Source organism: Octopus bimaculoides, chromosome 9, assembly GCF_046866305.1.
Source record: "Octopus bimaculoides isolate indiv1 chromosome 9, ASM4686630v1, whole genome shotgun sequence".
Taxonomy (NCBI): Eukaryota; Metazoa; Mollusca; class Cephalopoda; order Octopoda; family Octopodidae; genus Octopus; species Octopus bimaculoides.
In genome coordinates this window covers 34,430,506-34,452,180 of record NC_142936.1, presented here as the reverse complement: position 1 = coordinate 34,452,180, position 21,675 = coordinate 34,430,506, and the positions used below count along the sequence as shown (strand labels likewise).

General features: G+C 39.3%; 1 protein-coding gene across 18 annotated transcripts in view; it reads right to left on the bottom strand.

Annotated features, from left to right (window-relative positions):
- The window catches only part of LOC106871917 (uncharacterized), a 116,897-nt gene that overhangs the window by 36,198 nt on the left and 59,024 nt on the right, over window positions 1-21,675 (bottom strand). For 12 of the 18 annotated variants that reach the window (XM_089357390.1, XM_089357385.1, XM_089357387.1 and 9 more), the window contains 2 exons: window positions 18,969-21,426; window positions 14,767-14,923 (listed from right to left, as the gene is read on the bottom strand). The exons of the other annotated variants lie outside the window; for them this stretch is intronic. In XM_089357390.1, the coding sequence (XP_089213516.1) occupies window positions 14,767-14,923; window positions 18,969-20,684 (1,873 nt within the window). In that variant the 5' untranslated portion in view covers window positions 20,685-21,426. The remainder of the gene's footprint in view (window positions 1-14,766; window positions 14,924-18,968; window positions 21,427-21,675) is intronic. 18 annotated transcript variants of the gene reach the window in all.

The window sequence follows — 21,675 nt, the reverse complement described above, 5'->3', positions numbered from 1 at the left end:
GATCTCCTTTGTTACTTTTTGGTCCAAAGTAGACTAAACCTTTCATATCCCACCAAACAGATAACAACACCCTATGTGAGTGAAGACTGGAGTGCTGGTGTTTCTTCTTTCCCTACCCACTGTCTTCAGCGCTTAACATTTTTATAGAGAACCCATTTCTCGTCACCAGTCACTATTCGGTCCAAAAAAAAAAAAAGGTTCATTCGTGAAATATGACAGCAAAGAAAAGCAAACATTCACTCTCTGCATGTGATTAGACTCAGGAAGTTCAACCCAATTTGCTGACTTTTCCAATAGCACATAGGTGTTGAGTGAATGACCAAATCCATGCTACTCTGCTAGTTCCTCAACAGTTACAATGGGATTTTATTCCACCAGGGTTTGCAGGACATCCTTGTCAAGCTCTACAGATCTTCCAGGACAAGGTTCATCTTCTAGGCTGTAGTTTCTGGCTTGGAATTTCTGGAAATACCGCTGACACTGGCTTACGCTTATTGTCTGATCTCCATATACTGCATTAATATTCCTTGCACTTTCCATTGCATTGTTGAACTCATAAAGCAAAATATACCAAATATGCTCCTTTGTCACTTCCATTATAGCTTTGAAAAAATAACTTATTAAAGTCGAACTGTACTCTTCAAAACTTGCACTAAGAATAAGTACAAGGTAAAATTACTACCTGCTTTTATAGCAAGTTGATGCAGGTAGTTTATCATCCCTCCGCCTCTGGCTTTTGGTTCAGGCAATTGAAAAAAAACACATTATTTATGGGATGACCCAATTACATAAAAACACAAAAACATTTCAAAAGGAATAAGTTAGAGAATTAATAAGAATTGTAATATTGTTAGAGTACGTTCTTATCACAAAATAAGTTGACTGCTGTGTGAGGGGTGGTGTGGAATGAGCAGTACATGTAGGACGAGGGACAATATTTACTATCTTATAGTTTATTATCACAAACATCAGCTTGATGGGTGAAGAACTTATCCAAAATTGTTTATTGTTTATGACACATTACCTCTTTTTACAGTTCAGTATAGGAACTGAGCTCATTGTAAACTCCTCTTGTAATTTTTATGTTACATCCACACTTAGGATCATTATCAGCAAAAACCTGCATATTTATTCACTTTGTTGTTGACTGTGCATTATCTTGTAGCTTCAAGATTTTGATGATGCAATTGTGCATTTTTAGAATCACATTGTAGGCCAGGTGTGAGAGTCCGGATCTGGCCAGTCTGAACATAAAATAGGTAGAATATTTGGGCTGGACATGGCCAGTTCAAATGCTAAATGGTTAAAGATTGACAGTCTACTCAAGTTTTGCCTTGAAACCGTCCCACTCATGCTAGCATGGAGGATGGAAATTAAATGATGATGATTTGTGTGGACAGTAATCCTTCAACTATCGTGGGAGTTATGTTCCAAAACCTCCTGCGATAGGTGAAAATCCGTGAAGTACAAACAGTACTGTATTTTTTTTTTTTTTTTTTTTTTATAATTTGTATATATTTATTTCATTATAAATACAAAACAACACCATAGAGGAATCAATGTAAGCTTAAATAATTAACTGCGATAGGTGAACTGCAATATGGCGAGGGATTACTGTATTGCAGTTTGCTTGAAGTATAGCAGAACAAGCAGAAAACCAGACTCTATAGACAATGATAGCAATGCATTGCTATTTATTTGTCTATGTGAATTGCTGTCTATAAATCACTGATTTTCCAGATATTGGTGGCAGCAGCAGTGATGCCATCACCATCATTGTTTTATATCCCGTTTTCTATACTTGCCTAAGTCGAACAGAATTCAGCAATGCAGATTTTTCTGCTGCCAGATGCTTTTCCTTTCACTAATATTCAACTGTTTTCAAGCAAGGTAATATTTCCCCCATGACTAGGCATGTTAGCACAGAAGATAGGAAATGAACAATACTACTTGGATGATGGCGATGCTCATATACAACTATTATGTGATGTCAAAATAAGGAGAGACACACACATATATAATAATGTTTGTTTTTGAGTCAAATTAATTATAAAAACAATTTTAAACTAAAAGATTACTCATTACTTTTTGGTAGAGTACATATTTATTAACTATTACAAATGCAGATGACTGTGTTCTTATAACTGAATCACTACCAGAACTAGAGGAAAAATTCAGGTTTTGGAACGTAACTCGCACGATAGTTGAGGGATTACTGTACACAGACATCATCATTTAATTTCCATCCTCCATGCTAGCATGGGTGGGACAGTTCCAGGGCAAAACTTGAGTAGACTGTCAATCTTTAACCATTTAGCATTTGAACTGGCCATGTCCAGCCCAAATATTCTACCTATTTTATGTTCAGATTGGCCAGATCCGGCCTCTCAAACTTAGCCCATAATGTGATTCTAAAAATGCACAATTGCATCGTCAAAAGGGCCTTAGAGTTAACCTAGCTAAAACCAAAGTCTTAGTAAGTAGCAAAGCAGACAAATCACAAATCCCCTCATGTATATGGCCCAGCTCGGTCTGTAGGAAAGGTGTAGGTAGAAATTCCATAAGGTGTACCCGGTGTAATATATGGATACATAAGAGGTGCAGCAATATCAGAGGAAGGTTAACGGAAAAAAGTTTTTATGTGTGGAAGGTGCACAGGTACAATTAATACTAAAAATGTACATAAAATAGACTCCATCAAATGCCAGGGGAGAAAACTATAAGTAGTTGATAGATTCCAGTACCTAGGTGACCAAGACAGTAGCTGGGGGTGGATGCTCAGAGAGTGTAGCTGCTAGAATAAGAATAGGCTGGGCAAAGTTCAGATAGCTCCTACCCGTTAATAACAAAGGGCCTCTCCCTCAGAGTGAAAAGCAAATTGTATGATGCCTGTGTGCAAACAGCTATGCTATACAGCAGTGAAACATGGGCTGTGACTGCTGAGGACATGCATAGGCTTGAAAGAAATGAAGCTAGTATGCTCTGCTGGATGTGCAATGTCAGTATGCATGCACGACAGAGTGTAAGCATCATGAGAAAACTTGGAGATAAGAAGCACAAGATGTTGTGTACAAGAGAGATGTCTGATGCGTATGGATGTGGACAGATGTGTGAAGAAGTGCTGATCAGTACCAGTGAAAGAGGGAGACCCACGAAGACATGGGATGAGGTAGTGAAGCATGATCTTTAAATGCTGGGCCTCATGGAGGCAATGACTAGCAACTGAGACATTTGGCCATATGCTGTGCTTGCAAAGACCCATCAAGCAAAGTGAAATCATAGTTGTGGCTATTGTCAGTGTCACATAACCTGGCACCCATGCCGGTGGCACATAAAAAGCACCTATCAAGCGTCAGGCTTCAGGGAGGTAATGTGGCCAATGCTGACGTCACAGAACTAGCAACCATGCTGGTGGCACATAAAAAGCTCCTTTTGAGCACTGGGCTTCACAGAGGCAATGACAAATGACCGAGACCTTTCGTAATATGTTGTGCTTGAGAAGGAAAATCCATCATGCCAAATAAAATTGTAGTCATGGCAGATACTGGTGTCACATAACTGGCACCTGAGTCAGTGGCAAGTAAAACTACCCTTCACGCTCACAGAGTGTGAAAAACCTGATGAAGGCAAGCACAATCAACCTCTCCCTTGTGAAAATTTATATATATATGATATATAGATAAATATATAGAGTGTGAGGGATTTAATTCACTGGTGATCTAAAAGAATAGGTACACTGAGTAAGTGCTATAATTGGTCATCCATTGCGTTCCAAGTTCACAGCTGAGGCTGGAGCTAGGGTTCCGTATTAGGCTTTCCGTGTTAGCAGGTATATATTAGAGGAAATGGACAACAAAAACCAAGGCAAGACAAGAATCTCAAGTCATTTATAATAATTTGATTAGGATAAGGTGAATTTGAAAAGTCTTACAGCTGTTTCTGGGATATCCCAAGTGATAGGCTAGCATGTCCATACACTGGGTATTCTATCACCAGAGACAAGGTGAGTATGTATGAAAGTTCTAGAAAGGGAAATTCTCAGATTATAAGGAATAAAATAGAAGAATAAAGATTAAAAGTCGATAGAATACAGACAAGAGAATAAAGTTCACAGTTCATCTTTTTCCAGAGGGTAAGGAAGCGGGTTTGTACTTACATGAAGGTATAGGCCCTTAGGTATAATTCCAAATAAATCTAGGCAGTATTTTTTGTTGTGTGAGCGTAAGAAGCCCCCTGACGAAAATGGACTGGACCACTACATATAAATAATAGTGGTCTGAGTAAGTGAGGTAGTTCATGCTAGTTCCCCTCGTTTGTACTGGAAGGCTTATCCTAATGGCTGGTAAATATTGCCATGTGCTCAGCAATGGCAGTGTGAAGAATTTTGGAAGCAGAGGTGAAAAATTAAGTCTGAAGTAAGTGTACGCAGTTAATGCGTTAGAATTTATTTCTAAGTTAAATGGTGGAAAAAATTTTTCAAAATTAGATCTGTCTAAAGCCTATTTACAGATAAAAGTAAATGAAAAATACACAAAGTATTTGACAATAAATACACACAAAGGATTGTACAGATACACACAATTACCTTTTGGATTAAAAGTGACACCAACAATATTCCAGCAAATCATGGATACTGTGTTATCTGATTGTGAATTTGTAATCTAATACTTGGACGATATTTTGATCAAGAGCAATTCTTGTGAACAGCCTGTGGAACACATAAAAGCTGTGTTTAAGAAAAATTAAAGTTTTCAGGTTTACTTTAAGTGAAGAAAAATGTGAATTCTTTCTACCCCAAATTAAGTACTTAGGACAAATAACTGATAAAAGTGAAGACATCCTGACCCGTCAAGAGCAGACACAATAAGGAATATGCTTGTGCCAATAAATATTCCAACTTTACAAGCATTTCTTGGGTTGGTAAACTATTATCAAAACTACATTCCTAATATGCATAAGTTAAGAGCTCCATTGAACGACTTACTTAAAAAAAGAGCAAAGTGGAATCGGTCCACTAAATGCCAGAACACTTTTGAAGAAATAAAAAAAATTCTAATCGCAGATATGTCGTTAGCACATTACAATCCTGAAATGGACATCATGAACGTGCCAAGGTTGCGTGCTCGTGGCCAAAGACAGAGAACCCATGGTCTAGGTTACACACTGACTATGCTGGATCTACCTAATCATAGTAGATAGCTGTACTAAGTGGCTGGAGGTTTGCAGGTACTATAGACCAACCTCTAAGAGAACTACAAAGTTCTTATATGAATTGTTTGCATGATGCGGTGTCCCTGACATGCTAGTTTCAGATAATGGAATGCAGTTCTCTGGGTATGAATCCGAGAACTTCTGTAAAAGGCATGCGATAAAGCATATTTTCACTCCACCCTACCATCCGAGGTCAAACAGTCAGGTAAAAGGATTTGTGGACACTTTTAAAAGTGCGCTAAGAAAAGCGAGGATTGAATTAAGTAATGACAAAGCACTGACAAATTTCTTAAGAATATACAGAGTGACCTCCAATCAAAGTACAAATTCAGGGAAGTCTCTCACAGAACTGATGTCCGCAAGAATTTAAAAAGTCAATTTTTCATAAGCTATTACCAGGGGGGGAAAAAGACATAAAGGAAATATAAAAGTGCCAATGAAATACGTTGAGATAGGTGATAAAAGTGCATTTCAAAACCTATAGAAATGGTAAAGAAGGCTGGGAAGATGGCCTTGTTACCAGAAAAATTGGAAGTATGTTGCATCTAATTAAAAGGTCACACGGTGAACATAAGGGACATATAAACAAGCTAAGGAAGAGGCATACCCAAGATCAGGAAGAAATGCCCATGGAAGTATTCTGTGAAATATTCAATGTACCGGTACCAAAAGTAAGAGTCCCATAGAACCAGCATGAGAAAAAGAAAGCAGACTGAACACCTTGAAATAATGCCCAAGCAAAAGAAATCCTCAAAAAAATAAAATAGATAAATAAATATAAATCTTTATTCCTTAGGAACATGAAATCTCAAAAAGGGAGATGTTGTGCGAGAGTATGACACCCCCTGGCGAGAATGGACTTATTTTCCATAAACAACCTTGCCAGGACTTGTGTCTTGGAGGGTAACTTTCTAGGTGCAATCCCATGGTCATTCACGACTGAAGGGGGTCTCCACTGGTCTGAGTAAGTAAGGTAGTTCATGCTGGTTCCACAGTTTGTGTGTTGATAGTTCAAAGTTTACAGTTCGAGTTAGCATGTTGGATTGTTGGTTCCTAAAAGATTGTTGTTACATTCTGTGTTGTTACTGCCATTTGTTTCGATTATACTGTTATTACACTGTTGCAGTGTATTCGTTCATCCATAAGGATATAACATTTTGAATGATGCATTCATGTTGAAGTGGTTAGCTAGTATGTAAATGGTTTGCATGGGTATATACAGAAAGACAGACATCAACATAGACAGAAGTGGGTTGTGAGTGGATAAAAGAGAGAAAAGATAGGAATGGGATAGGTGTCAGAAAGAATGAATGAGAGTAAAAGTAAAGTAAAATCAAAAATCAAAATAATAAAGAATAAAGATAGAGATAAGATGCCAGTATTATTCTAAGTAAGAGGTCAGGCATTAAGGTTTTGGTGAAGTGGAGGAGTAAGGTATTTACGTCTATTAACAAATGGGCATAAGAAGCTAGCTAGCTTTAATTCCTCAAATTTTAATTTTTTTATCTCTAATTTTTAATTTAACTTTTAAATTTTAATTCTTTAATTTGTACCCTTTATCCATTTAATTGTAGATTTATCCTATATATATCCCCTTAAGCTAGGCATCTATTTTTAGCTATCCCTACTGACCACTAACCACTCCTAACCTAGATTTCATCTATTTAACTAACAGATATAAAAACCTGCTTCCTCCACTTTACCAAAACCTTAATGCCTGACCTCTCACCCTGAACTGACACTTACAAAGAATAACACTGGCATCTTATCTCTATCATTATTCTTTTTTATTTACATTTCATTTTTTTATCTTTTATTTTGATTTTTGATTTTACTTTACTTTCGTTCTTATTCATTCTTTTTGGCATCTATCCCATTCCTGTCTTTTCTCTTTCTCCTCTCTCTTCTATCCACTCACTCACAACCCACTTCTGTCTATCTTGATGTCTGTCTTTCTCGCTCTATATACCCATGCGGACCATTAACATACTAGCAAACCACTTCAACATGAACTCATCATTCAAAATACTGCTGGGACTATACCTAAGAGCCTATACCAAGGCTGCAGACTTTGTGTGGCCTGCTGGATACTTTCTGGAAATGGGTTTATTTAAACAAACATTTTTTTTTAATTATTGAAAATTAAAGATTGTAATGAAAAGTAAAATAAAAAGATACTACTGCTTTTGCAACTTCAAGGAAATGCAGGCCAACCCCCAAACCCTCTGGAAAAGGATGTGAACTTCATTCTCCTGTCTGTATTCTTCTATCTACTTTTAATCTTTATTCTATTTTATTCCTTATAATCTATGAATTTCTCTGTCTAGAACTTCCATACATACTCACCATGTCTCTGATGACGGAATACTCAGTGTATGGACGTGCTAGCCTATCACTTGGGATATCTCAGAAACAGCTGTAAGACTTCAAATTCACCTTACCCAAATTAAATTATTATAAATAACTTGAGATACTTGTTCTGCTTTGGTTTTTACTGTCCTTTGCCTATGTATGTATGTATGTATGTATGTATGTATGTATGTATGTATGTATGTATGTATGTATGTATGTATGTATATATATATATATATATATATATATATATATATATATATATATATATATATATATATATATATGACTGTGTGTGTATATAGATATCGTTGTTATCATCATTTAACAATCATTTTCCCTGCTGGCATGGGTTGGATGGTTTGACAGGATCTAGCAAGCCACTGGGTTACATCATGCTCCCTGCCAGCTTTGACATGGTTTTTACAGCTGGATGCCCTTCTTAATGCCAACCACTTTACAAAGTGTACTGGGCGCATTTTTCATGACACCAGCACTAGCAAGGTTGCCTAGTAACTTGCAAGGCAAGAAAAGAACAAAAAAAAGTAAAAAAAGGGAAAGAGGAAAGCCCTCTTGGCTACACACACACACACACACAATAGGGCAGCAAGCTGGCAGAAACGTTAGCATACCAGGCAAAATGCTTAGCGGTATTTCGTCTGCCGCTACATTCTGAGTTCAAATTCTGCCGAGGTCAACTGCCTTTCATCCTTTCAGGGTCGATTAAATAAGTACCAGTTACGCATTGGGATCGATATAATCGACTTAATCCATTTGTCTGTCCTTGTTTGTCCCTTCTGTGTGTAGCCCCTTGTGGGTTGTTAAGAAATGACACACACACAAATTTCATTCAGGTTCTGTTTACTACATTTAGTCGCAAGGTTTTATTTGGCCCAAGACTACAGTAGAAGACATGTGCCCACTGGAACTGAGCCTGAAACCACATGATTAAGAAGCAAAGCAAACTTCTTGACCAAACAAGTCAAACCCAGCAATGATATTTTGAATGCATTTAATATATTTCAGATTCAAAATATCATTACTTAGCTTGACTACTTATTTGTACATTATACTATTCTGTCCTGTATAAGTGAGCTAGTTCTAAATTCATTCACATAGAGGCTATAAACAAGGATTTGGAGTGGTTTAAGTGGTTTATTCAATTCGACTTAAATCAGAAATTCTGGTAACGTGCATCGCTTCTAAGCATAACACGAAATAAATATTTATACACATATGTATACACACAACAGACACAGGCATTATGAATAGCAGTCACATTTCCCTAAATAAGGAGACACATTCAATAATGCAGTTTGGAGTAGACTATTCCCGAAAAGGAGGCATGAGTGTCAAAGCCTGAATACCTTTGATTGTGTCTTCTTGATTAGGGCCGACCTGGGGCTAAGCTATAACAAAAACCACACACACAAATACAAAATGAGCATCTATTACGTATTCAATTTTGTTTGCAATCTCTTTTATGCACTGTTTAAATAATGAAACCAAATATTTACCCTGTAACCTTGATTTACTCATCACTTAAAAAACAAAACAAAAAAATAAGTAAAGTTCATCTTCATTGTTTAATGTTTGTCTACAATGATAGCATGGGATAGATAGTTTGACAGGATCTGATATGCAGACTGCATTGTGCTTTATTATCTGCTTTGGCAAGTTTCTATGGCTGAATGCCCTTCCTAATGCCAAAGTGAGAGACAAGGGTACAGAACAGAAAAGTTTTTTTTTGCTGTAGAACTACTTAGTTATTTGCATTATAGGAGAGAGTGAGAGTGACCAGAATTATGCTGGAAAGAAATAAAAATAGTCAACATACAAAACTTAGAAGCCACATAAAGGAAAAAAGAAAATACTTCAAAACATAGCTGCATTATTATTTTGGTAACAAACACAGAGCAGAATACAAAATAATAATCTCAGGAATGGTTGTCTACTATCTTATAGAGGCATTACTTTTCATTTTAGCCAGAGGGGAGGCAGCTAAGAAAAGATTTGCCAATGTTCTGCGCCGTGAGGACCAAAGACTTGAGGTATTTCGTGTCGCAAGACAGTGTAGGAGAGAGAATAGTGATGTAGTAGGAGAGAAATGTGTTCGCATGGATGATGGTATGCTTGCTCTAAATGAGGCTGCAAAGAAAGAGGTCTGGAGAAGCCACTACGATAGATTGCTTAATAAAGAGAATGAATGGGAGAAAGAGAGTCTGCCGTATGTTGACCCAACAGAGGGACCAGCTATCCGAGTTGACAGTACCATGGTAGATAAAGCAATTAAGAGTATGAAGACAGGGAAAGCCCCCGGCCCATCAGGAATCACTGCAGAGATGCTCAAAATATCTGGCAGTGTCGGCTATAGCCTAGTCACCCGTATTACGAACCAGGTGATACACGAAGGAGTCATACCCAATGACTGGTGTAGCAGCACCATAATCAACTGCTACAAAGGTAAAGGTGACACTTTAGATACAAATAATTACAGAGGTATCAAGCTTTTAGATCAGGTAATGAAAGTCACGGAGAGGGTCATAGCTCAATTGCTTAGGGAGCGAGTCAGCTTAGATGAGATGCAGTTTGGTTTTGTGCCTGGGAAAAGCACCACTGATGCTATATTTCTGGTAAGACAGCTTCAGGAGAAATACCTAGCCAAGGATAAACCTCTGTTCCTGGCTTTCGTTGATATGGAGAAAGCCTTTGACAGGGTCCCCCGATCTCTCATCTGGTGGTCAATGAGGAAACTAGGGATAGAAGAATGGTTACTGAGAGCTGTGCGAGCCATGTACAGAAACTCTGTCAGTAAGGTGAGGATTGGCAGAGAGTACAGTGAAGAATTCCAGGTGGAGGTAGGGGTCCACCAAGGTTCTGTCCTCAGCCCCCTCCTATTTATCATAGTTCTCCAGGCTATAACAGAGGAATTCAAGACAGGATGCCCCTGGGAGCTCCTCTATGCTGATGACCTTGCACTAATTGCTGAGTCACTATCACAATTAGAGGAGAAGTTTCAGGTATGGAAACAAGGACTAGAATCAAAGGGCCTTAGAGTCAACCTAGCTAAAACCAAAGTCCTCATAAGTAGGAAGGCAGACAAAACACAAACCCTCTCAGATAGATGGCCCTGCACGATCTGTAGAAAAGGAGTGGGAAGTAACTCTATAAGATGCACCCAGTGCAAGCTATGGACACATAAGAGGTGCAGCAATATCAAAGGAAGGTTAACTAGGAAGTTAGCTTTTGTTTGCAGCAGATATTCTGGAGCTATAAATACAGGAAATGTGCAGAAAACAACTTCTGCCACATTCCAGGGAGAAAAACTAGAAGTGGTTGATAGCTTCCGCTATCTTGGTGACCAAATTAACAGTGGAGGTGGGTGCGCTGAAAGCGTAGCTGCTAGAATTAGAATAGCCTGTGCAAAGTTCAGAGAGCTCTTACCTCTGCTGGCGACAAAGGGTCTCTCTCTCAGAGTAAAAGGCAGATTGTATGATGCATGTGTACGAACAGCCATGCTTCATGGCAGTGAAACATGGGCCGTGACTGCTGAGGACATGCGTAGGCTCGCAAGGAATGAAGCCAATATGCTCCGATGGATGTGTAATGTCAGTGTGCATACTAGACAGAGTATCAGTACCTTGAGAGAAAAGTTGAACTTACGAAGCATCAGTTGTAGTGTGCAAGAGAGACGACTGCGCTGGTATGGTCATGTAGCGAGAATGGATGAGGATAGCTGTGTGAAAAAGTGCCACACCTTAACAGTTGAGGGAACCTGTGGAAGAGGTAGGCCCAGGAAGACCTGAGATGAGGTGGTAAGGCACGACCTTCGAACATTGGGCCTCACCGAGGCGATGACTTCTGACCGAGACCTTTGGAAATATACTGTGCGCGAGAAGACCCGGCAAGCCAAGTGAGACCTAAATCTAAGGCCCAGCCAGCCCACTTATGCGTACTTTCCTTCCTTCATTGGACACTAAATTCCACTTGTGAAGACCTGTTGAGGCAAGTGAAATCGAAATCGAGTTAAATTAAAATTGGACACTAAACCCCACTGCGAAGACCTGTTGAGGCAAGTGAAATAGAAATAGATTGTTGTCGTGCCCCTGAACTGGCTTTGGGCGGGGCCGTCATGGGATTTTCGAGCGAGATCGTTGCCAGTGCCCCTGGACTGGCTCATGTGCAAGCAACACATGAAATCTTTCGAGCGGGATCGTTTGCCAGTGCCCCCGGACTGGCTCATGTGCGGGCAACACATGATATCTTTCGAGCGAGATCGTTACTAGTGCCCCTGGACTGGCTCTTGTGCGGGTGACACATGAAATGTTTCGAGCGGGATCGTTGCCAGTGCCCCTGGACTGGCTCATGTGCGGACGACACATGATATCTTTCGAGCGAGTTCGTTGCCAGTGCCCCTGGACTGGCTCATGTGCGGGTGACACATGAAATGTTTCGAGCGGGATCGTTGCCAGTGCCCCTGGACTGGCTCATGTGCGGACGACACATGATATCTTTCGAGCGAGTTCATTGCCAGTGCCCCTGGACTGGCTCATGTGCGGGTGACACATGAAATGTTTCGAGCGGGATCGTTTGCCAGTGCCCCCGGACTGGCTCATGTGCGGGCGACACATGAAATCTTTCGAGCGGGATCGTTGCCAGTGCCCCTGGACTGGCTCATGTGCGGGCGACACATGATATCTTTCGTGCGAGATCATTGCCAGTGCCCATGGACTGGCTCTTGTGCAAGTGACACATGAGGTTTTTCAAGCAGGATCGTTGCCAGTGCCCATGGACTGGCTCATGTGTGGGAGACACATGAAATCTTTCAAGCGGGATCGATGCCAGTGCCCCTGGACTGGCTCATGTGCGGATGACACATGAAATCTTTCGAGCGAGATCGTTGCCGGTGCCCCTGGGCCGGCTTGCGGGTGACAGCGAGATCATTGCCGGTGCCCCTGAGCCGGCTTGCGGGTGATACAAGAGGTTTTTCGAGCCAGGTCGTTGCCGGTGCCCCCGGACTGGCTCATGTGCGGGCGACACATGAAATCTTCCAAGCGGGATCGTTGCCAGTGGCCCTGGACTGGCTCTTGTGCGGGTGACACATGAGGCTTTTTCGAGCGAGATCGTTGCCGGTGCCCCTGGACTGGCTCATGTGCAGGTGACACATGAAATTTTTTCGAAACAGGGTCGTTGCCAGTACCCCCCACTTGGACTGGCTCATGTGCGGCGACACATGAAATCTTTCGAGCGGGATCGTTGCCAGTGCCCCTGGACTGGCTCATGTGCGGGTGACACATGAGGCTTTTTCGAGCGAGATCGTTGCCGGTGCCCCTGGACTGGCTCATGTGCGGGCGACACATGAATCTTTCGAGCGGGATCATTGCCAGTGCTCCTGGACTGGCTCATGTGCGGGCGACACATGAATTCTTTCGAGCGGGGTCGTGCCAGAGCCCCTGGACTGGCTCATGTGCGGGCGACACATGATATCTTTCGAGCGAGATCGTTGCCGGTGCCCCTGGACTGACTCTTGTGCGGGTGACACATGAAATGTTTGAGCTGGTTCGTTGCCAGTGCCCCTGGACTGGCTCATGTGCGGGCGACGCCCCTGGGCCGGCTCTTGTGCGGGTGACACATGAGGTTTTTCGAGCAGGATCGTTGCCGGTGCCCCTGGACTGGCTCATGTGCGGGCGACACATGAATTCTTTCGAGCGGGATCGTGCCAGAGTCCCTGGACTGGCTCATGTGCGGGCAACACATGAAATCCTTCGAGTGAGATCGTTGCCAGTGACCCTGGACTGGCTCTTGTGCGGTTGACACATGAAATGTTTTGAGCAGGATTGTTGCCAGTATCCCTGGGCCGGCTCTTGTGAGGGTGACACATGAGGTTTTTCGAGCCAGATCATTGCCGGTGCCCCTGGGCTGGCTCGTGTGAGTGCGACACATGGAATCTTTCGGGCGGGATCATTGCCGGTGCCCCTGGGCTGGCTCTTGTGCGGGTGACACATGAAATGCCTTGAGCGAGACGGGATCGTTGCCAGTGCCCCTGGACTGGCTCATATGCGGGCAACACATGAAGTCTTTCGAGCGGGATCGTTGCCAGTGCCCCTGGATTGGCTCATGTGCGGGCGACACATGAGGTTTTTCGAGCGAGATCGTTGCCAGTGCCCCTGGACTGGCTCTTGTGCTGGTGACACATGAAATTTCTTCGAGCGAGATCGTTGCCGGTGCCCCTGAACTGGCTCTTGTGTGGGGTTCTGGGATTTTTCGACCGGGATCATTGCTGGTGCCCCTGGGCTGGCTCTTGTGCAGGTGACACATGAGGTTTCTCGAGCAAGATGAGCGTGGCCTTTGCCAGTACCGCCTGACTGGCCTTCGTGCGGGTGACACGTAAAAGCACCCACTACACTCTCTGAGTGGTTGGCTTTAGGAAGGGCATCCAGCTGTAGAAACACTGCCAAATCAGATTGGAGCCTGGTGTAGCCATCTGGTTTCACCAGTCCTCAGTCAAATCGTCCAACCCATGCTAGCATGGAAAGCGGACGTTAAACAACGACGACAATACGTACAGACATATATATATATATATATATATATATATATATATATATACCGCCTGACTGGCCTTTGTAAGGTTTTCGAGTGAGATCGTTGCCAGTGCCCCTGGACTGGCTCTTGTGCGGGTGGCACATAAAAGACACCATTTCGAGCGTGGCCGTTTTCGTGCGGGTGACACGTAAAAGCACCCACTACACTCTGAGTGGTTGGCGTTAGGAAGGGCATCCAGCTGTAGAAACTCTGCCAAATTAGATTGGAGCCTGGTGTTGCCATCCGGTTTCACCAGTCCTCAGTCAAATCGTCCAACCCATGCTAGCATGGAAGGCGGACGTTAAACGATGATGATGATGATGATCCTAATAATAATATATACAACAAATTTAAGGCAATGAGTTGGCAGAATTGTTAGCACGCTGGGCAAATGTTTAGCAGCATTTTGTCTGGCCTTATCTTCTGAGTTCAAATTCCACCAAGGTTGACTTTGCCTTTCATCCTTTTGGGTCAATAAAATAAGTACCAGTTGAGCACTAGGGTCGATGTAATCAACTTATCTCCTCTCCTGAAATTGCTGGCCTTGTGCCAAAATTTGAAATTAATATTTACAACAAATTGTTTGTTATACTCTAATGCTTAAAGTGATATTTATACCTTGTTTTGATGATCGTGTACTTTTGTTATCAAAGTTGTTTGTATCTTTCTGTAATTCAGCTTTTTCATTTGATAATTTAAGATGACTAGTAACTTCTGTAGTATCATTTGAATCACAAGAAACTTGGGATGCATTCATCTGGAAAGAAAGATTTACCTGAAACAGATAGTAGAAAGCTTAAAAGAAATTACAGATTCTATTTTTGATTTTAAACATTGCAATGAAACATCACAGGAATAAACAATCTAATCAGTATCACGATAACCACCAAAATTACTACATAAACAGAATTTTGTAGGCTCTCTATTATTTCTATGTTACAATTTTAACTATTAGGTTGATGCAAAGCAATAAAATAAAATGACTACTATATTTATTCATATTTAATATGCACTTGTGCTTATAATTATGGGCTACAAAATCCTGGAAAACAATATCTTGTGTAATAATAAACACAGTTTTTTCTTCTTTCAATATTATGATATTGTGGTGGTGGGGTCTAGCTTCACCCTGCCTGAGATTTGAAACCAAATCCACCAGCTTGTTGCTTGTCAAAACAAGCAGGAAATCCTCCACACTAGATGACTGATAAGAAAACACTCCACCCCCAAGGACCTGTGCTGGTCAAGGAAAGGCCAGTCCTTTGTTTATGGTTTGACCTACATTACTGACTATAGCCTATATAACAGAGATAATTTTCTATCTCTTCCCCTTATGTGTCAGCTATGACCAAGGAGCAACACTAGCTCTTTTGTGTCAGCCAGACCAAGAGCAACACCTGCTTTTGCATCAGCCTTAACCAAGAGCAGCACTCCTTTCGCCATTTGCTCAACATGCTTAGAGAAGCTTTTGGCCATAATAAAGGTGATGCTGCCTTTATCCTTTCTAGTCAGCACCATGACTACCTTACTCTTTCCCTCTCTACTGACAGACAACCTTTTTCTACATATCAACTACTAACCAGCGAGTCATCCTTGTCATCACTATCATTAGAATTGCTACTATCTCTGTAACAACCTGTCGGGTAAATGAATATGTAAATAACATTTCTTCCGTCTTGGAGAGTTACATCTATACGCTACATTTAATAGTGGGGTACCTCATATCAAATCTAGCCTGCTACAATATATACAAAAGTGTTTAATCACATTTATTATAACTGCTGTCTAAAATATATTGAAAAAGTTTGTAAATCCTCAAAACAAAAAGTGAACTTGAAAGTGACCATCAAACTTCATAGGCTTAGACAGTAAAAGAGTAAAATTACTATTTTTAAATCTCACAACAAGAGCTATTCAGCAACAGTACTTTGGAGTAAAGATTGTTTGCCAACATAACATGACAGTCCTGGTTTAGGACGAATGTTGCTGTAATTTAGCCCCAGGAGACATCATCTCCAGCTGGCTATACAACACGATTTGTGTCCTTATATTTTTAAAAGTGTATATAGTGTAAACTCAACTACTACGGGAGGATATACAGGACACAATGCAGAATACAAATATTTTCATTATACTTCTGATTAAGTATATTCACTATCAACTGCTTTAATTTTTTTAGCAGAAATATATAGTGACAGTTCATTATGATAATTGCAGTATTTCAGAAATAGATGTATTTATTTTTTTTCAGTTTATGTTCACATTTTGATAATGACAATCTATGGTCATCCTTATTTTTTATTAATTTAATCATTACATTAAAATATTTTTGATTGTGAAATTATTACATTCTGGTCTTCTATAGCAAATGTTGACAGCAGTAATTCTACAGGACCAGGGTCTACCACTTGTGCTGAACATTTTATTATCATTATCATCAAAAATAGAATTTTATAATAGTCATTTAAATCTGTGTTAAACATTAGCTAGTTTGAACAATAGATATAACTAATTAATTTACGGTGATACCTTCCTGAAGAAGGCAATAAATTTGACCTAGAGAAAAATAAGCCATTACAGAGAAGTTTAAGACTGGTTATGTATGGGAACTCTAATGAGCTGATAACCTAGTTCTTATAACAGATTAGAGAGGAAATTCTGAGTACAGAATCTAAACTAGAATCAAGGAGTCTCAAAGTAGATTTTGCAAAAACAAAGGTTTTAGTAAGTAGAAAAGAAAAGAGGACCCTGATATCTTCAGGAAAATGGCTTTGCTCAATATTCAGAAAAGGAGTAGGTCTAAACTCTGTATGCTGTACCCAATCTATGGACACAAGAAGTGTAGTGGAATCACAGACAGACTAAGCTATATATGTGACAGATGCACTGGATAGTACATGCTATAAATACACCTAACAGAGATTCTCTTAAATATCCAGATGGTTCATTAGAAGAAATTGATAGCTTTTGTTACCTAAATGCAATTACCAGTGGAAGTAGTTGCTCTGAAAGTATAATAGCCAAGGTAAGAACAGGTTACAAAAAGTTCAGACAGCTCAGCTGCTGCTGGCTACAAAGGTCTTGTCTTTCCTTCAGTGAAGGGTAAATTGTATGATGCTTGTGTTAGGACTGTAATGCTGCATGGTTGTGAGAGGGGGACTTGAATGCAGAAGATTTGACAAGACTGAAAAGAAATGAGTCTAACAAGCACCATTTGATGTGCAATGTACGTGTGTATAAACAACAAAGTACAAATGTGTTGCAAGAAAAACAGGGCATAAGAGGAATTAGGTGTAGCATTTAAGGACTGTGCTGGTATGCTCATTTGAAACATATGGATGAGGACAGTTGTATAAAGAAATGTTAATCACTTAACATGGATAGATCTTGCAAAAGAGGAAGACCCAGGAAGATTTGGACATAGAGGTGAAAACTGCGCTCAATACCATGTCAAGAAATGACAAGGGACCATAATGAATGGTGATATGCCATCTTGAGAAGAAACACTCATCAGCAAAACAGATTCTGGAAGCACAACATTTACATATATATTCCCCTTATCCCACCCAATTTTCTCAAGACATTCCTATCACCATCATCTCTCTAGCTGCAGTATTCTGCTGTTGTAATTAAATGTGAGCAGAATTGCATACTTCTCTAGCTTTTACTTGATACCACTTATCCTAACTAGCAAGAAGCATCTCCCTAGTTGCCCATCCTTCATTCTGACTTCTTCACCCACTAACACTGACCACTCTTAACCACACACATCTCTCTGACTTTCATCCTTATGCTATCTACAGTACAATTATTACTATTCTGCTGCTCTTCAACCCACTCCTTTTTCTGCACTGTTAGTCATTTCCTACTCTCTATCACATCCCTTCAACTCACATGTGTCATTGATCACGCCCTCTTGTCCACCATTCATTACATACAGCCTAAACACTATCCAATCTCTACAGTCATCACCTATTCTTCCCTACATTCCCTTCAACATATATTCATCTTCAACCACCATCAACACTTGTCCTTCACTTATTACATTCATCCCCTCACCATTCCCCACCTCTAATTATCTCTCGTTCTCCTCATACACTCTTGCAACCTCTACCTATCTACACTCGCTGTTCTTCAGCTCCAATTCATTTCTACTCATCTTGTACCTTGAAGGTTCACACTGATCCTTCATGACCACTACTTTATCTCTTTCCAACTCCACTACAGACACTCCTACCTTCTCTCCTACAGCAAGAAATCTGTTGGGTTCTGACACTTTCAAATTTTAACTTTTATCTTCTGCATAATGCTATTTTCTCTACTGTAGCTCCATTCATTTGAAAGCAATCTTAATCTTGATCTCACTAGTGTTGATACCATAAAAAAAGCACCTAGTAAAGTGGTTGGTGTTAGGTCATCCAACTATAGAAATCATGCCTAAGTGGACACAGAAGCACAATGCAGTCCTCAGACCTTTCTAATCTGTCAAACTGCTAGCACAGAACATGGACATTAAATGATGATGATGATACATCGTTAATTATATGGCTGCATGTGTGTGTGTGTGTGTGTGTGTGTGTGTGTGTGTGTGTGTGTGTGTGTGTGTGTGTGTGTGTGTGTGTGTGCGTGCGTGCGTGTGCGCGCACGTATATACATATATGAAGGAAACAGGTGTGGATCAGGAAGGAGAAGGTGACAACTACCTGAAAATTTCTTGAAAAAAGCAGGTTTATAAAGAAAACGCATTTAAATTTATACTTTCATGTGCAAAAAGTAAAATATAAAATACCTAATGCAAAATATTTTAAAATGATACTTACATTAGGTACATCAAGTTGTGATGATATATCAACAGCAATATTTTCATGTTTAGTTGTTTTAACTTGTGGACTGTCTTCTTTTTGAACTCCTGACAGATTTCTCTGTGGTTCCATTTCAAGGCTTTCTTTTGGCTCATTAGCTGTTGTTTGACTCATTTCTGAATGACTCTTTGTAGAGTCCTTTCTCACCGTGATTAGAGTTTGCTTAACTTTCGATTCTTGTGACTTTTGAGAAATATTTGCAACACCATTTGAATTTTCTAAATTTAAACTAAAATTCTGTATTCTTCCAGACTGCTCAATATCAATTCCATTACCAAATGGTAACAACGGATTACTGTTTTCAATATCTATATCTTGAAAAACTTGTATTTCTTTGCTTTTGGTTGAAGTGTTCTTTTTTAAGTTATTCTTCCCATCACTATCTAGAGGAACCTCATGGTGTGTCCAACTAGTGACAATTGGCTCACTTATGACATTTGTAGTTACACTAGAAGGTGTAGGAGAAAGTGGCATTGGTGAAATTGTTTTATCAGTTAGAAATTCTAATGATTCTCTGTCACATGAAGGTGCTTGTGTTAAGGAATCATTGTAACTGTCAGTAACATTTGAGGAGTCAACAAACTTTTCTTCAGTAATTTCATTGGGGATAAACTTTTCTTTTGGCTGATTGCCAACGGATGCTGAATTTTTCAAATCATCACATTTTATTTCAAAATAGTTTTCCTCATTAGATTTTCTTCTCTTCCTTGGACATTTTTGAACTTTCAAAGGCGAGGACTTTCCTTGCAAAGATATAACATGGTCAGACAAATTTTCTAGTATTTGTTTTTCCTTTTCCTCAACTGGCCGACTACTTCTACCCAAAGATATACAACTGACTTCAGATTTTGTTTTGCTCCCAAAAGAATCAACTAAATTATCTTTTTTTGAACTGCTATATATTTCAGATTGACAGCTGAAAACCTTATTAGAGACAACTGATTTTAGGCTTCTTCCATCAAGAGAAAAACATTTCCTTTTTGATGCTTTAGTTGGTTTAACAATCTGTGAATCTAATGTGGAACAGTCAGTAGCAAATATCATTGTTTTAGGAGTTGTAGTAGATTGATCCTTTTGAGGTATATCTTTTTGGTATTTTGATTGAACAGGTAGGTTCTTTGAACATGATTCATTATTAAACACATTTTCTTCTGGTGTTTCTTTTCTTTCAGACTTAGGTATTTCATTCTGATACAGTTTCTGTAGTTCTGGCAATATATTTACATAATTGTTTTCAACATCTACACTACAAGGAATCTCACTACATGAAGATGGCTGACATTCAATTAATTCAATTTTACAAGGTTGTATTGAAGATAAGGATCCTTGCGAATCTAAATCAGATGGTTTTTCTGAAATAGTTTTTGGAATGGTGGGTTTTGCTTCAGGATCAAACTCAGATACAATGATTTTACAATTCTTGTCTTGAGAACTGTTCATTATGAGGGGAGGAGTTAATCCTTTATCATGCATGAGAACAAAATTTTTATTGTTGTTATTTTCTTGTGAAGACTCTGGATTTTCATATATTTCTTTATTGTCAACTTTAGAGTTACTACTGAATGATGGAGAAGATTCAGTGGAAAGAGAATTAGAATTCTTCAGACAATTTTCATCTGATTTACAATTAAATTGTCTGATAATTTTATCTTGAAAAGTTCCTTCTAAAAGCATATTTTGATTAATATCTCCAACATTTTCTTTACAATTATCTAGCACATGCAAAGTGTCATTTGAAGGTAGAGAGATAGAACCATCTATATTTTTTTCAGTATTTAACTGCTTTTCATTATTTCTTTCAAGATCTTGGATGAAATACTTTCCTTAATCTGAGGTTGATCAATACAAGAATTAAGTTTTATACTGTCTTCTGACATTACTGAGCTCTGGGTTTGAGTATAATCCACAAGTTTAAAATCTGGGATTAACAAGAAACTTGAGGGAGATTTGCTATCATTTGATACTGCCTGTGATTTACTAGTTTTGTTTGGCATCTCCAATGCCTGTTTAGATGAAATAGTTTCTTTGGCAGCATCATTGCAAGCATCTTCAGTACTCATTTGTTTATTTGATGCAGATGAATTTGACAAATCACAAGGTAAAATTGTGTCATCAACAATTGAAGAGTTTCCTGTTTCCATTAATACCTTCATTGAATTATGAAGTGGTTTTGAATATTTATCAGTATCCTTATGAAATGTACCATCATTTACTTTATCAAGTTTATCAGAAATTAACATGTCAACAGCAGAAGACATTAAAGAATCATCTTTGAATTGAGATGCACTTTTTATTGAAGAGCAACCATTTGTTTCAGAAATTAATCTATCTGATAGTGATAAATCCGAGCCAGAATCCTTTCTATCAGATGCATGCAAGGAACTAGAAGGCATACTTACATCTTCAGATTGTATTTCTGAAATAAATATGATTGAAATAAATAAATGTAGAAAGATAAAGCAAATATTTTCCTGAAAAATGTAAGATTTTCTTTTAACAAAAGGTCATATACAGATGGGTAAAATAATTCAGTAGCTTAACACCAATAAAATTAATGGTAGTTAAAAAAAACTAAGTTAACCCAAACAGAATTTCAACTGAAAAACATAACTCTTTGAACTAAAAGACCTAAAGTTCATTTTATCAGGAAGCAAACACAATGAAC